Source organism: Hemitrygon akajei, unplaced genomic scaffold (genome assembly GCF_048418815.1).
Source record: "Hemitrygon akajei unplaced genomic scaffold, sHemAka1.3 Scf000066, whole genome shotgun sequence".
Classification (NCBI taxonomy): Eukaryota; Metazoa; Chordata; class Chondrichthyes; order Myliobatiformes; family Dasyatidae; genus Hemitrygon; species Hemitrygon akajei.
Genome location: NW_027331952.1, coordinates 3,932,266 through 3,949,917, shown reverse-complemented (window position 1 = coordinate 3,949,917; position 17,652 = coordinate 3,932,266). Strand labels below are relative to the sequence as shown.

The window sequence follows — 17,652 nt, the reverse complement described above, 5'->3', positions numbered from 1 at the left end:
CAGCTTATTGAAACTTTCTCCCTAGTGTGAACCCGGTAGTGTGTCACAATGTTAGATTACTGAGTGAATCCATTCCCACATTCGCAGCTGGCGAACGGCCTCTCCACAGTGTGAACTCAATGATGCACATTTGGTGGAGATTGCTGAGAGAATCTTTTCCCAAAGCCTGATTGGCCTCTACCCAGTGTGAACTTGCTGCTGTCTGAGTAGATAAGCTGACTGAATGAATCACTTCCCAAACTCACAGCACGTGAATGGTCTCTCCCCAGTGTGAACTGACTGGTGTCTCAGTAGATGAGATGACCGAGTGAATCCCTTCCCACAGTCTGAGCAGGTGAACAGCCTCTCCCCAGTGTGAACTCGTTGGTGACTCTGTAGGGTGGATGACTGAGTGAAAGTCTTCCCACAGACTGAGCAGGTGAACAGCCTCTCCCTTGCATGAACTGACTGGTGTCTCCGTAGGTGAAATAATAAAGTGAATCCTTTCCCACAGTCTGAGCAGGTGAACGACTTCTCCCCAGTGTGAAATCGCTGGTGTCTATGAAGGTCGGATGATCGATGGAATCCCTTCCCACAGTCTGAGCAGGTGAATGGTCGCTCCCCAGTGTGAACTGACTGGTGTGCCAGCAGATCAGATGACCGAGCAAATCCTTTCCCACATTCACAGCAGGTGAATGGCCTCACCCCAGTGTGAACTCGCTGGTGTATCAGTAGATCAGATGACCGAGCGAATCCCCTCCCACATTCACAGCAGGTGAACGGCCTCTCCTCAGTATGAACTCGCTGGTGTGCCAGCAGATCACATGACCGAGTGAATCCCTTCCCACAGTCTGAGCAAATGAATGGCCATACTCCCGTGTGAACTGACTGGTGTGCCAATAGGGAGGATGACTGAGTGAATCCCTTCCCACAGTCTGAGCAGGTGAACGGCCTCTCTTCATTGTGAACTCGCTGATGTACCTTCAGTTTAGATGAGCATTTGAATCCCTTCCCACAGTCTGAGCAGGTGAACGGCCGCTCCCCGGTGTGAACTCGCTGGTGTGCCATTCGGTCAGATATGGCCTAGTGAATCCTTCCCCACAATTTCAGCAGATGACCAGCCTCTGCTCAATGTGAACTGATTGGTGTGCCCATAGCTGGAAAGATCGTCTGAATCCCTTCTCACACACAGAACAGGTGAATAGCCTTGTCCCGCGGGGTGTGAACTTGCTGATGTACCTTTAGTTGATATGAACGAGTGATTCCATTCCCAGACTGAACAGGTGAATTTTACCTGTGTAAAATAACGGGCGTACCAATCGGTCAGATGATAAAGTGAATCCCTCCCCACAGTCTGAGCAGGAAGGATGATTGAGGGAATCCCTTGCTCCACTTCTTAAATATCTGGACAGAGACAGCAAAACTGATGTGTTTTGTTTGAATTCCCATAGATTCCTTGTCATTTTTAACCTGTAAAAGGATTTACAAAATCCATCAGTGTGTGAAGGACATTTCAGATGAGATCACATTAGTTACCAAGGTGTGATCTGACATCACACTGTTACAGTGAGGTTCAACCCAAGTTGCAGAGAGAAATCATCTTGTAACTGGGCACATGGTTGGTGTCTGGAATGACCATCAAATTCTCTGATACTCTTCCAGTCTCTACAAGAATGGGGCATTTCTACCTTCTCCAATCAGTGAATTGGCTCAGTTTGACTCTCTCCATTGGTGTTATTCCCTGTTCCCACTGAGCTGCATGGGAGCCTGGCCCCACAGGAACTGAAGCACTCTCACACAAATACCCTTTGTTGACGTGCAGCTGGGATTTTCTTTTATATACTGTTAACTTAAAGTGCCACAGTTTTAACGCCATGTAAATATCTCCTACTCAGATGTATGGTTGGTCTGCACAGCTGTTAAAAGGAATTAGTGTGAATATTAGTATTATTTAAGATTCTTGTCACAGTCATAGAAAGATTCAGACACATTGGCCCATCTCGTTGGTGCCAAGCTATTTACGCTTTCCACTCCCATACCCCTACCATCCAGGTACCTATACCGACCTCTAACATGGTGCAATCGTGCAACCACAACATGGCCTCTGGTTGTGGTCCCACCCCATCTCAGTGGAAAAACCCAGCTTGCATTTACCCCAACTATGTCCCTCAAAACTGTGGTATACCTCCATCAGATATCCCCTCACTCTTCTACTTTCCAAGGAATAAAGTCCAGTCCAGTTCAATGTTTCCTTCTAACCCAAGTCCTCCAGACCTGACAACATCCTTGTGAATTTTCTCTGAACTCTTTCAACCTCTTTTACATCTTTCCTGTAGGTTGGTGATCAAAACTGCGCACAATACTCCAAATCAGGCCTCACCAATGTCTTGTACAACGTCAACATAACATCCGTCTATTGTTGACAGTACTTGAGTTTATGAAGGCCAATGGGCCAAAATCTTTCTCTCTATACCTTTTGAATTGTGACACCACTTTCAGTGAAATATAGACTTGTATTCCCCGATTCCTTTCCTCTACAAGACTCCTCAGTGCCCAACCAGTCACTGTATAAGACCTACACAGGTAGGTCCTACCAAAGTGCAACACCTCACACTTGTCTGCATTAAATTCCATTTTCCATTTCTCAAACCATCTTTCCAGCTGGTGCAGTTCGCACTGCAAGCCATGATAGCCGGCTCACAGTCCGCTAAACTCCCAGACTTGGTGTGATCCACATATTTGCTGATTCAGCTAACCACACTATCATCCAGATTACTGATATAGATGACAAACAACAACACATCCCACACTGATCCCTATGGCACACCACTAGTCACAGGCCTCCATTCAGATAGGCAACCATCTGCTACCACACTCTGGCTTCTCCCAAAGACAGTGTCTCATCCAATTTACTATCTCATCTTGAATGCTGAATGTCTGAAACTTCTTGACCAACCTCCAATGTGAGACTTTGCCAAGTGGCTTGCTAAAGTCCATGTAGACAACATCAGCAGCCTTGCCTTCATCCACTTTCCTGATAACTTCCTCGTGAGACTCTATAAGGTTGGTTAGACATGACCTACCCTGCACAAAGCTATGCTATCTATCCTTAATCAGTCCACATCTATACAAAAACTTGTATATCGAGTTCCTGCACTTACGTTCCATTAACTTTCCCACCACTGATGACAAGCTCACCAATGTACAATTTCTTAGTTTAACTTTAGAGGCTTTCTTGAACAGCAGAACAACATTGGCTGTCCTCCAATCCTCCAGTATCTCATCTGTCACTAAGGATGATTTAAATATCTGTGCTTGGGCTCCGACAATTTCTGCACTTGTCTTCCACAGAGTCCCAGGGAACAACTTATTAGGCCCTGGGGATTGATCCACACCAATTTACCTTAAGACAGCAAACACCTCCACCTCTTTAATCTGTACAGGGTCCATGAAGTTGATGCTGCTTTGCCTCACTTCTGCAGACTCTGTGTCCATCTCCTGAGTAAATACGGATGTAAAACTACTATTTAAAACCTCCCCCATCTACTTTGTCTCCCGTACAGATTAGCATTCTGATCACCCAGAGTGGGCATGTTTCTGCAGTTGCTGGAAAACTGCGACGCACACACACACACAATGCTGAAGGAGCTCTGCAGTTCAGGCAGCAACTAAGCAGAGGAGTACACAGTCTAGGCATACTGAAGGGGCTCGGCTAAAATGCTGTCCATTTATTCCTCTCCACATTTGCTGCCTGATCTGCTGATTATCTGCAATATTTTGTAGAAATTAACCAATTTGTTTTTCAATTAACCAGTTTCCAAATGTTTCTCATCTTTTATTCATAGCCAGATCCTGCTGGTCTGATTCCTCTTCCCTCCTCCCGCTCAAAACCTCCAGACCCCATCTTTTTCTGGAGCCCCAAAGCCCTGACTGGTGCTGGCAACTCTTTGGTTTCTGACTCTGCTCCATCGAAGATTCACTCGCTAGTCTGCTGTCAGACTTGAGAGATGCATTGCAACAACCCAGCTGTCTGACGCCCAGTCCTTTGAAATGAATGAAAATGGTTTAAGGTGCTTGAAGTGGTAGAGGCAGATACAATAGGGTCTGTTAAGAGAATCTTAGATAGGTTCATGGAACTTGGAAAATTAGAGGGCTCTGCGGTAGGGTAATTCTAGGCAGTTTCTAGAGTAGGGTACATGGTCGGCACAAGATTGTGGGCTGAAGGGCCTGTAATTTTTCTGCAGATTTCTATGATTCTATGAAATTCAAGGGAAGTCTCTTCTCCCACGGAGTAGAGACTATTTGCAACAGAGAGTATGAGAGAGAAACGGCAGATGTACACTTTAAAATACTGATATGGAACAGAAACATGGACTGGGACCAGATGGATTGAGTGGCCTCTCTAGTGTACATTGTGAGTGTAGTAGAGAGTGAGCGTAATATTAAACACCCGTCTAGTTTAAGGCTAACATCAGCAGAACAGACTCCTCCAATGCTCAGTGACCAGGGTTCAGTCCTGGTTGCGATGAGCAGCTGAAAGAACTGTAGAATCTGACAGTAACAGTCCCTCATGAACCTGCAGCTGCCTTCAGTCACCGTGATGGTTAAACATTTAACACAGAACTGATTTGAACTTCCTCCCTGATGTGAAGTTGCTGGTATTGCCGCAGCTGGGATGACTGAGTAAATCTCTTTGCTCACTCCGGACAGAAATGTGGCCTCTATTTATTGTGAACTCACTGGAACAACACAAGATGGGTTAACTGAATGAGTCTCTTCACAGACACGGAGCAGGTGAACGGTCGCTTCCGGGTGCGAAGCTGTTGGTGTATCTGCGATGGCCGATTGAATCCCTTCCAAAATGAGAGCCAGTGAATGACATCACACTGCTATCAACGCCATAGGATATTTCAGGTTTTTTCACTTATTGATTTCAGCGTGCTGTGTGTGTCGGAATGCCTGTATCTATTCAGTAAATCTAATTTGCATGTTTATCCTGTGATATTATATCCGGCCGGGATCATGTATCGCCCTATCTCTGATAACGGATCGGTAGCAATGCAATTGTTTGACTCCGAATCTAAAACTAGATCAGGCTTGTACTGATTGTCCTCTATAGTATCTTTCATGATCGTCTCTTAAAGCAGGATTTTGGTGAATGATGCTTGCCACTTGATGGCGCCTGTGTAAGCAATCAAACGGCATATTCTGCTTCAGAGCCCCGAGAGAGGCACAACACTTCGTCTTGAGTTTATGACTCTTTTAATGTGCATTTTTGCTATTTCTGTGTCAACCGCCTGGTCCTGTATTGACACAAGGAACCACGCAGTTTCTGGGAAGAGGTCTCCAGCTTTGAGCCTGACGTTGGACGCTTTCCTCCTTTGCTCACATCGTGGGGATCTCATCCATGGACGATTATGCTCATCTATTGGCTAAATCTTTCTTCTATAGCAATGTTTCCCAGCCTATTTTAGCCCCAGTGCCGCAAGTCAAGGCGAAATGCCGAGCACCCTCGTTGCTAATCCCCAACAACGTCTGTTAGGTTGGTTAGGTCGGACGAGATCGCCAAGTGTCAGACCCGTTGTGACGACGAATGCTCAAGGCCTGCAGTGCGATGCTTCTTCCTTTATTCCAGTGCCACATCCTTTTTGGAAGTACCTGCTCTACTAACGGTCGATCAGGTCTGATACCGCAAGTTAGAGGCAGCATTGCCCCGCCAGGAATCTTGAATGCCCCCCACCCCCGGCGAGTGCTATTTGCTCCTAAAGCCATCTTAGGACACGTAACTGCCCCCAGAGGGAATCACTGTTCCATTGTGATAATTCCTTCATCTTTCTGGGTTGAGCTTTCATTTCAGTTCAGAATAGCACACGCTCGCAGCGTGTTGAATCCTGCTTTTGTTGATGCAAATACATCCTTAGAAGAGTTACTGTGAGTGGGACAGAGGAAATGCAACTCCCTCAACACTGAGTGTGTGCAGCTCCCTCAACATCTTGCTCCTTCCTCTCTCCATAGTGCGCTCACCAGATCTGTCACTTCCTTTCTCCCTACCCCTCCCTCCTCTCAATCCTCAGCACACATTCCTCTCTGCTTCTCTCCTCCATCTACTCTCACTCTCCCTTTCCTGCTCTCCACTCTTATCTTATTAATACCTCTCCCACTTCCTCACCTCCCTCTCTTACTCTTCTCCTCCCAACTTCCTCTCACTCTCACTTCTCTACTCCACTTTCTGTCTACAAACCACACCCCACCTTTACAGACCAACCCGGATCCTCGGCCCATGTTCACTCCATAATAGCACCTTTCAATGTGCAAGTGACGGCGGAACTTACTGGCATTTGGAGTTGGATGAAGCAGAGGAGGGAAAGAAAGAGACAGAGAGACAGAGGAAGAGGGAGAAGGAGAGAAGGGAAAGTGGGAAAGGGAGAGATAGAGAGAGTGGGGGGAGAGAGAGAGAAGAGAGAACAGGCTGAGTGGTGGTATTGAAAGAGAGGGAGAGAGAATCGAGAGACAGTAGGAGTGTTAGCGAGACAGACTGAGGAGAGATGAGAGGGAAGTGGCGGAGGCAAGAAACAGGGGAGAGAGATGGTGGCGACAACCAGTGAGGGGAGAGAATGGCGGGGAGATGGATGTGGGTGAGAAATAAACAAGGAGCGAGTGAGGGGGCAGAAGGAGGCGTGGGAGACAATGACTGAGGAGAGAGATTGGAGGGAATAGTGGAGGGAAGAGAGATGGGGAGTTAAACTGGGATAGAAACCAGGGATTGAGCCGGTGGAGATATACGAGGGAAAGGGACGGGCCTTTTGATATCTCTGTGGATCAGTGAAAGAGAAACTGACAGGATCAAAAAGGGCCACTCATTTTAAATGCAGACATATGGAATTTTCTAAAATTCTAAATCTTCCATGTAAATTCCTTTAGGATCAATGAAGTGTTTATCTATCTGAGTGTAGGTGGGTGGCTGGGTACATTTGAGCTGGAGATACAGGGGGAAGGGCACAGAAGCATAGATCAGACACGGCCATGCTGAATAAACATGATATCGTAAGACTTCCTCCTCATCTGAATTGATTTCCCTGTAGTCTGAGGGTGTATCCCTGGACCTGGGCTCCGTATTATGGAAAACATCCTCTCCATATGCTCTCTGTCTCGGCTTTACAGTATTTGGGAACCCCGCCCCCGCAACTCTACACCCTGCCCATAATTCTAAACTTCAGCGGGAACAGCACAGAGACATCAAATACCATGAGCTGTAGTCTTGTTAAGCAGCTTCAGCTGCAGCACCTTGTTCAGAATCATCTGAAAATCCAAACAAACAACACACACCACCTTTCTCATTTCACCAAAGAATTCTGAGTGATCTGTCTGGAAAGATTTTTCCTGAGGCCGACTTTGGCTGTACCGGGGAGGATTGAAAAGGACTGTCATGGAACAGAATCAGTGGCAGGGTCCAGCTGGCCAGAGTTGACTCTCTACTGTACACTAGGTGTGTTATAAATTCACTTAAGTACCAGAGACAGAGTTTAAAATAGAACTGATTTATTTGTCTCAGATCCAGAATATTAAACTCCAGTCCCATTAAAGGTGAATGTACAGCAGAAGAAACTCCTCCCATGCCCAGTGACCAGGGTGAAGAACTGGGTGTGGTGAGCAGCAGCAATAATTGCAGAGTTCAGCACCGACAGTCAGTCTCGAAATTGCATTCAGCAACGGTGATGGACAAATATCCAACATGCAGCTCATTGAAACTTTCTCCCCAGTGTGAACCCGGTAGAGTGTCACAAGTGTAACATGCTGCAAGGTTTCACTGCTAATGTAATGGCCTCTCTGTAATGTTTCACTGCTGAGGTAATGGTTTCTCTGTAGCAGCAATGTTTAGGTTAAGCCTGGAGATAACAGGGTTTTGGAGTGTGGGGCTATCCAACGAGAGAAACGTTCTTTCTTGTGAGTCTGGAAGAGGGAATTTATGGTCTTTCGCTAGGGAGAGATGAGAAGACACGAATGGAGAGAGCGGGCCATTCTTCTTTGTTTACTTACCTAATCCTGTAGTCAAAGTCAGAATTATAAAGCTCAATCGTTTAATCGTATATTGTGTACTGTTTGTAATTTCAGGGAACTGATTTGTAACAGGGGACACATCACACAGCATCCACCCGAACGAGATCTCACAAGTTTGGCCAGCCTGTGGGGATATCACCCCCTACATTAAGCTGCTAGCCGAAGCGAGAGTTACATAAGCCGAGATGACTAAGTGAATCGCTTCCCACAATCACAGCAGGAGAATAGCTACTCTCCAGTGTGAACCCAATGATGCACATTTGATGGAGATGGCTGAGAGAAACTCTTCCCAATGTCTGAGCAGGTGATCAGCCTCTACCCAGTGTGAACTCGCTGGTGTCTCTGTAGTTGAGATGACCAAGTGAATCCCTTCCCGCAGTCCGAGCAGGTGAACGGCTGCTCCCTGGTGTGAATGCGCTTGTGTGCCATTAGGGTGGATGACTCAGTGAATCCCTTCCCACAGTCTGAGCAGGTGAACGGCCTCTCTCCAGTGTGAACTCGCTGATGTACCTTCAGTTTAGATGACCGAGTGAATCCCTTCCCACAGTCCGAGCAGGTGAACGGCCTCTCGCCAGTGTGAACTCGCTGATGTACCTTCAGTATAGATGACCGAGTGAATCCCTTCCCACAGTCTGAGCAGGTGAACTGCCTCTCTCCAGTGTGAACTCGCTGATGTACCATCAGCTGAGATGAACAAGGGAATCCCTTCCTACAGTCTGAGCAGGTGAACGGCCTCTCTCCAGTGTGAACTCGCTGATGTACCATCAGTTGAGATGAGCAAGGGAATCCCTTCCCACAGTCTGAGCAGGTGAATGGCCTCTCGCCAGTGTGAACTTGCTGATGTACCTTAAGGTTAGATGAGCAAATGAATCCCTCCCCGCAGTGTGAGCAGGTGAACGGCCGCTCCCTTGTGTGAACTCGATGGTGAGCCATTAGGTCAGACGACCGAATGAATCCCTTCCCACAGTCTGAGCAGGTGAATGGCCTCTCGCCAGTGTGAACTTGCTGATGTGTTTTCAGGTTAGATAACTGATTGAATCCCTTCCCACAGTCCGAGCAGGTGAACGGCTGCTCCCCGGTGTGAACTCGCTGGTGTTTCATTAGGGAGGATGACTGAGTGAATCCTGTCCCACAGTCTGTGCAGGTGAATGGCTTCTCCCCAGTGTGAACTCGCTGGTGTACCTTCAGTTGAGATGACTGAGTGAATCCCTTCCCACAGTCTGAGCAGGTGAACGGCCTCTCTCTAGTGTGAACTCGCTGGTGCACCATTAGGGCAGATGACCGAGTGAATCCCTTTCCACAGTCTGAGCAGGTGAACGGCCTCTCTCCAGTGTGAACTCGCTGATGTACCTTCAGGTTAGATGACTGAGTGAATCCCCTCCCACAGTCTGAGCAGGTGAATGGCCTCTCTCCAGTGTGAACTGACTTGTGTACCAGTAGTTTAGATGACTGAGTGAATCCCTTCCCACAGTCTAAACAGGTGAACGGCCTCTTCCCAGTGTGAACTCGCTGATGTACCTTCAGTTGAGATGACCGAGTGAATCCCTTCCCACAGTCCGAGCAGATGAACGGCCTCTCCCCAGTGTGAACTCGCTGGTGTTCCATTAGGGCAGATGACCGAGTGAATCCCGTCCCACAGTCTGAGCAGGTGAATGGCCTCTCTCCAGTGTGAACTCGCTGATGTACTTTCAGGTTAGCTGAGCAAGTGAATCCCCTCCCACAGTCTGAGCAGGTGAATGGCCTCTCTACAGTGTGAACTGAGTTGTGTACCAGTAGTTTAGATGACTGAGTGAATCCCTTCCCAGAGTCTGAACAGGTGAACGGCCTCTCCCCAGTGTGAACTCGCTGATGTACCTTCAGTTGATGTGACTGAGTGAATCCCTTCCCACAGTCCAAGCAGGTGAACGGCCTCTCCCCAATGTGAACTCGCAGATGAGCCATTAGGTCAGATAAGCAAGTGAATCCCGTCCCTCAGTCTGAGCAGTTGAATGGCCACTCACCGGTGTAAACTCACTGGTGAGTCATAATGTCAGATGACAGAGTGAATTTTTCCCTACAAATTCAGCGGATGACCAAATTCTGCCCAGTGTGAACTGACTGGTGTGTCCACAGGTGGGAAGACTGACTGGATCCCTTCTCACACACAGAACAGGTGAATGGCCTTGTCCCAGTGTGAAGTTGCTGATGTACCTTCAGTTGAGATGTCCAACTGAATCCATTCCCACTGTCTGAGCAGGTGAATGGGTTCCCCCATGTAAAATGACGCGGTGCCAGTTAGTCAGATGATCGAGTGAATCCCTCCCCACAGTCTGAACAGGAAGGAAGATGAAGTGAATCCCTTGCTCCACTTCTTAAATATCTGGTCAGAGGCAGCAAAACTGGTGTGATCTGTTTGAGATTCCAGTAGACAAAATCCTGGTCATTTTCAACCTGTAAAAAGATTTACAAAATCCATCAATTGGTGTAGGACAACATTTCAGATGAGATTACTTGACTTGTCAAGGTGTGATATTACTTCTCTGATGCTCCTCCTGTCTCTATGAGAATGGGGCATTTCTGCCATCCCCAATCTGTAACCTGGCTCAGTTTGACTCTCTCCATTGGTATTATTCCCTGTTCCCACTGAGCTGCATGGGTGCCTGGCCCCACAGTAACTGAAACACTCTCACGCATTCCATGCACCCACCACTCTCTGTGTAAAAAAACTAACCCCTGATATCCCCTCAGTATCTATTTCCCAGCACCTTAAAACTATGCCCCACATGTTAGCCACTTTAGACCTGGGGAAGAAAGCCTCTGGCTATCCACACGATCAATGCCCCTCATCATCTTTTCACCTAAAATATGCTCTAAACATAAACAAGGGAATCATACATTGCTTTGAAGTTTTGTTAGAAGTATACCAAATGATTAGGGTACAGATAAGGTAAATGCAAGGAGCATTTTTCACTGAGGTTGGATGCGGTGATAACCAGAGGTCATGGGTAAGTAGGGTAGGTGAAAATTTAACAGAAACATTTGGAAAAGCTCTTCACTGAAATGGTTGTGTGAGTGTGGAATGAGATGTCAGCACAAGTGGTGAATATGAGCTCGGTTTCACCATTTCAAAGAAGTTTGGATGGGAGCCTAGATGGTAGGGGTATGGAGGGCGATGGTCCTGAAGCAGGTAGTTGCATTTGACAGCTTAAATGTTTTTTCAGCATTGACTAGATGGGCCAAATAGCCTGTTTCTGTACTGAACTTCTCCATGTTTCTATGACAGAGAAGCTGGACAAACTTGTTTGGAAGGGAAAAGGTAGGAGTGACAACGGAGCAGCAATGGCTGGAGTTTCTGGGAGCAATTCAGGAAATGAGTGATCGATACATCCCAAAGAAGTGGAAGTATTGGAAAGGCAGGAGGACACAACCATGGCTGAAATGAAAAGCCAAAGCCAACATAAAAGTCAAAGAGAGGGCAAACAAAAGAGAAAAATTATTGGGAAGCTTTTGGAAACCAACAGAAGACAACTAAAAAAAAAGTCAGATGAAATCAGTGCATGGAATCATGATATTGTAGACATTAATGTGACTTGGTAGCACCCAACAGTCTGAGGCATTTAGAGGAATAACATATCCAGGGCCTCAATATCTCTTAAAAACCAAGGTTCCCTGCACCAGTTACCATTCAACCTTTATTTTGGCAGGCACATACAAACTCCACACCCTCAAAATTTCACTTCTGAAGGCCTCCCACTTACCAAGTACTCCTTTGCCAGAAAACAGCCTGTCCCAAGCCACACTTGTCAGATCCTTTCTGATACCACAAAATTGACCTTTCTCCAATTGAGAATCTCAGCCCGTGATCCAGACCGCTTTTTTTCCATATTTACCTTGAATCTCATGGCATTATGATCACTAATTTCTGTCACCAGCTCTGGATCATTTCCTAACAGCTTATTGCACACTTCTATGTCGGGAATTCTATGTACTGATTAATGGCACATTTGACAAACTTTACCTCATCCAGTCCTTTTACAGTATGGGAGTCCCAGACAATATTTGGAAAGTTAAAATCACTTACTGAGACAACCTTTGTTTCTTGGCAAGGTCTGCGATCTCTCTGGAAATTTGTTCTTCTAAACCCCTCAGACTGTTGGGTGCAACCAAGTCCCAGTAATGGCTACAATATCATAATGCCCTGCCCTGAGCTCATCTGGCTTTCCTACGATGCTTCTTGCATTGTGATATACACAGCTCAGCACGTTCATCGCACCATGCTCAACCATTTGATTGCTGACTCTGTCTGAGGTCTGAACAACATCTGAGTGGTGTCAAGAAAACAAACTCTCCCTCATTATCACAAAAACAAAGGAGCTGGTTGTGGAGGACAGGAGGAATGGAGGCAGACTAACCCCTATTGACGTCAATGGACCTGGGGTTAAGATGGTGAACAGCTTTAAGTTTCTCAACATAAACATTGCCAAGGATCTCAACTGGTCCGTACATACCAGCTGTGTTTTCACCTCAGATGGTTGAAGAAGTTTGGTTTGGGCCCCAAATCCTAAGAGCTTTCTACAGGGAGACAATTGAAAGCATCCTGACTGGCTGCATCACTGCCTGGTACGGGAACTGTACTTCCCTTAATTGCAGGAACCTGCAGAGAGTGGTGCAGACAGCCCAGTGCATCTGTAGATGTGAGCTTCCCATGATTGGTGGAAAAGAATAAAGTGAACTTGTGAAAAAGATAAGGTAATGAACTGATTGTGGTGTGGTTATTGATCCGGCGAATTTAAGTTTACACCGTAAAAAGTATTCCATTTGGATACATCACACCTTTGTACAGCTACTCTCTTCTGTTGACTTCAAGAAATAGCAGAAAACTGGGGACTTCGCAGAGCACATCATGGAAACAAGCCTCCCCTCCATGGACTCGCTCTATACTTCCTGCTGTCTCAGTAAATCAGGCAACATAATTAAAGATTCCCAGAACTCCAGACCAGACATTCTCAATTCTCAACCACCCATCGTGTCAAAGATAAATGAAAACATAAAAACAGAAAACGTACCACCAGGCCTAGGGACATTTTCCATTCTGCTGTTATAAGCAAACTGAATATTACTCAGCTTCCTTCTTGCATTGATAGGGATATATCATGAATATGATATGTAATAAGAAACATTGGCTGCACTTCGGCAAGTTGTATCAGTGGAATGGAGTCAATGAAAAAATGCCCACCCACAATGAGAGGTCGTGACAGATCTGGATCTCACTCCCTTGTCTGAACAGAATAAAGATTAAACTGCACAACCATGAGAAACAAACCCACAGACGTCAGACACCAGTGTAGAAAACCCATGCATGACAGCAGGCATGTGGAGGGGGGAGGGAAGGGGAGGGGATAGGATTTTTGGTTCCATGGCTCTCTTCCAGGGAAGGTGGGACCTGTACAGAAGGGACCACAACAAGAGAGAAGGTTCTTTGGAAGCTGAAGATCTGAAGGCAGATAAGTCACCTGGACCTGATGATTTACACCCACAGTTCTGAAAGAGGTGGCTGGAGAGATTGTGCAGGCATTACTAATAATCTTTCAAGAATTACTAAATTCAGAAATGGCTCTGAAAGACTGGAACATTGCAAAAGCCACTCCACTCTTCAAGAAGGGAGAGAGGCAGAAGAAAGGAAACTATAGGCCACTTAGTCTGACAGTGGTTTGAAAGATGTTGGAGTCGATTGTTAAGGATGTGAGTTTGGGGTACTTGGAGGCACAAGATAAAATAGGCCAGAGTCAGCATTGTTTCCTCAAGGGAAAATCTTGCCCGATGAACTTAGTGGAATGCTTTGAGAAATAATAAGCAGGGTAGACAAAGGAGAATTGGTTGACATTGTGCACTTGGATTTTCAGACCTTTGACAAGGTGCCACACACGAGGCTCCTTAACGAGCTCTGAGCCTGGTTGGGCGGCGATGAGGAAGGAGCTGATCTCGGGTTTACATTGTTATGTGTGATGAGAAAACCATGGGGAGATGGGGTCCAGAGTTGGCCCCCCGTGAACTATGCTGCTAACGAGAGGGAGAGATAAAGAGGAGGAGTGGCGCCATGCTGCACATGCTGATAATGAGAGAGACACAAGGATTTAAAATTATGGCTTCTTCGCTGATTGTTGACTTTACTCCCAAGGACTTTGCCTGCTTGTGTGAATCCTTGCTGACACAGCAGAGTGATGCCAGGTGCCTGCTGAGACAGGAGGGAGTGGCCAGTTTGATGGACATGATCAGCTGATGGATGGCTGGAACCCCGGCTGGGGAGATAAAAGACGAGTCTGCTGAGACACAGGCAGACACGCCACTGGACACTGAACGAGTGTTGTGCACCCACAGGAAGGTGGGGGCTTGGAGGGTCGATTCGGGGGAATCGGTCCAAAGCTCTCAGTGTGTAAAAGCAGGCCAGTGGGGGCTTGTGTGTGTGTCCATTCTCATCTGGGTGACAAGTCCAGCACTGAAGAACGGTCTAGCCGGGAACGGAAGGGTCATAATTGATGACCACAACAGTACAAAGGAACAAGAACACAATGGATGGTTTGTCTGCTGATTCCGCTCATCTCTCGTTCGCTCTCTCTCTCTCTCCAATGTCACAACAGCAACTACCTCAACCCAAACTGAACTGAACTCTGCATTATCTGAAGACTATTCATTTACCCCTAGACTACGATAGAGCTCGGTTTTGATTCTTATTTCTACACTTCTGTATTTATCATTGCTAACCTGTTTTATATGTATATTTGCATTTTTGATACTGTATTACTTCATTTATTAATAAACACCTATAGTTAAAGTACCACCAGACTCCAACATGTCATTCCATTTCTCCTGGCTTGGTTACCCAGTAACGGGGTACGTGACAACGCAAATCGAAGGTCGGTTGCGAGGGAAAGGGTCGGGATGGAGCCAGACGGCTGGACAGTCTAGGCCTGGAAAGTAGGATCAGTTAGTTGTGGTTCCCCAGCAGTGAGAGTGGATGTTGGTGACATGAATCTGTTTGTGTGTACGGGTGTGGGGTAAATGGTGGGAAAGTTGTGGGGCTACTGGCCGGTGGAGGGAGGTTGGGGATGTGGGTTATCGGACACAGTGTGACCCGGGAGGAAGGGTCCGAGGGCAGATTACGTTGTGAGCAAGGGAGGATCTGGTCCATTGCATCAGACAGCTTTCAGGAAGCAACAAATATCTCTTTATATTAATCACTTTCTAATCTTGCTGCAACCATTGTGTTTGTCACAGAGCCCAGAGTCTGGAAACAGCTCGATGGTAGGAAGCAGATGGTGATGATGGGAGGCTGTTTATTAGAGTCAAGGCCCGTGCCTCCTGGAGCTTCCCAGGGTAACACCCATTGCTACTTGTCATCTATGTCAATAATCTGGTTGAGAATGTACAGGGTATGGGTAGTGAGTCTGCAGCAAGTAATTGCAAACAATTACTTCTTTTTGCAAGATAGTAAATATAAACACCCCTCTTTCCCTCTCCACACTCAGAACCGACCAAAATCTAATTCAGAAGTTGTAAGCTCTTCAAATGAGCAAACACTGAGGGAATGTGTGTGAGTTTAAAGAGCCGTGCTACTGACAGCACATTAGCAGATCTGGAGTGATTGCAACTGGGTCTGATAGAGGCATAACTGGTATTTCTGGGCACATTCAGCTCACTCCAATCATTCCCTACCTTCCTTTGTACAGTTATGTGATGTCTAAAGGACCAGTATTTGAGTAAATGAGACTCACCAAACTTTCTCCTGACTGAATCACTGGAAACTAAAACTCAGAAGGGTTTCTCTCCAGTCGGTGTTCTCAGTCCTCGGGCTGGTTCACGTGTTGCTGTTCCCTCGTCTTCAGTTGTGGTTTGCTTCCAGTTGTGGGTTTTTCTTCCAATAAATCTCTCACCCCAGGTGTAACTGTAACATGAGATATAAAGGAGCATGTTAACAATACAAAGGAGAACAAAATATTTCTGCTCACTGAAATCTAAAAACTGAAGACAAATATAATGATCCCACTGAACAAATCTGTCCCTGCCACATCACAAAACCTGATATGGGATAGGAAGGAGTCATCGTTCTGTCATGGTAAGAGATAAGACGTAGGGACGGAATTGGGTGATTCAATCCATCGAGTCTGCTCCATCACTCAACCATGGCTGAGATTTATTCCAACACCATATTCCTGCCTTCCTCCTGGTACCCTGATGATACTTAGCAATCATGAGTATATTAATCTCTGTCATAAATATACCCAAATGGCAGCCTCAAACAACATCTGTGGCAACAAATTCCACGGATCAGCCATCTTTTGGCTGAAGAAATTTTTCTCATCTCAGTTTTAAGGGGAAGCATCTTTACTCTGACACTGTGCTGTCAATCGCAAACTTTCCATGTCCACTGTATCCAGGCTTTTCAGCATTTGGTAGGTTTACTTCACCATACATCCCTCCACCACCCCCACCATCCCGCATCACCATTCATCCGGAGACTGTGGGCACACACCACGTGATCATGCGTCCAAAGCGGAGGGCGGAGCAGATCTGCGGCGCACAGCCTCAGGTGACCTGTTGGCGGGAGTTACATTTCAATTCTGCGGAAATAGACAGCCTGGGCTCCTGGTTTGGATCGTTTAATGCAGATTCAGTGAAGCCGACAAATTTCTGACGAGCCCAGATAACTGGGTACTAAATGAGAAATTGACCCTCGGTTCGGAGCTGATGGCCAACATCGGATCTCCCCGCTCGGGATCGCTCTCAGTACTCACCGATGGGAAAGTGATATCTTCGGCCCGCAGACAGTGATCCCGACCCCCGGCTCCCCACCCAGGAGGCGGGAACCCTTTGCCGATCCCGGAACAGATGTACTGCGGAAGCGAGCACGCCGCCCACCTGTAGACTGTGAGCATGCGCGAAGTAATTGTTGCATCATCAGGAGGGCGGGGCCTCGGACGCAGTCGCCCAGATACTGCCCATCTGCGGTTAAATGGCAGGGGCAAACGATATCAAGTGACCTGTGGGGGTCTCCCACCCCCAGACAAAGATCCAGCTACCCATCACCCTGTAAAGAAGCAAACGCTGTTCACATCGCCCCTCACCCTAAATGAGTTAGACATTTCAACCCGCAGGAAAAAATATATCGTCTGTCCACTGTATCTATTCCTCTCGTAATCTTATCAACGTCCATCCAGTCTCACCCCAGCCTGCGCCGCTCTGGAGTAAACAACACAAGTTTGTTCAACCTCTCGTTATAGCTCATGGCCTCTACTCCAGGCTATATCCTGGTAAACCTCTTACACACCCTCTCCAAAGCCCCGACATCCTTCCGAGAATGGGGGCGCCCAGAACTGTCAGAAACACTCTAGATGTGGCCTAACTAGTTTTATAAAGCTGTGTTACGAACTGTAACGTTTGAGAAACGAACCAGCAGCAATAGAGTTCACACTGGAGTCTGGTTTTGATGTTAAACCATTTCTTTGTTAGTATCTACTTACAGTAACTTAACGAAATAAAGGAAAGGTAACAGTGTTATGTGTAAATATAACTCCCAAACTATCGAGCCTGAGGCAACAAAGCTTAGAGTCTTGAGATGGTAAAGTAGGAAAGTTCAGT

The 17,652-nt window shown here is 46.7% G+C and overlaps 1 protein-coding gene across 2 annotated transcripts; it reads right to left on the bottom strand.

Annotated features, from left to right (window-relative positions):
* Positions 1 to 7,516: 7,516 nt before the first annotated feature.
* LOC140721965 (uncharacterized) lies at positions 7,517 to 17,314 on the bottom strand. 2 transcript variants are annotated; one of them, XM_073036791.1, is made up of 3 exons: positions 16,809 to 17,314; positions 15,789 to 15,958; positions 7,517 to 10,467 (listed from the first exon to the last, which is right to left on the bottom strand). In XM_073036791.1, the coding sequence occupies exon 3, from the start codon at positions 9,976 to 9,978 to the stop codon at positions 8,353 to 8,355; it is 1,626 nt and encodes a 541-aa protein (XP_072892892.1). In that variant the 5' UTR covers positions 9,979 to 10,467; positions 15,789 to 15,958; positions 16,809 to 17,314; the 3' UTR covers positions 7,517 to 8,352. The 2 variants fall into 2 exon arrangements, with proteins under 2 accessions (XP_072892892.1, XP_072892893.1); XM_073036792.1 differs by lacking the exon at positions 16,809 to 17,314 and adding an exon at positions 16,403 to 16,523.
* Between the last annotated feature and the right edge of the window lie 338 nt (positions 17,315 to 17,652).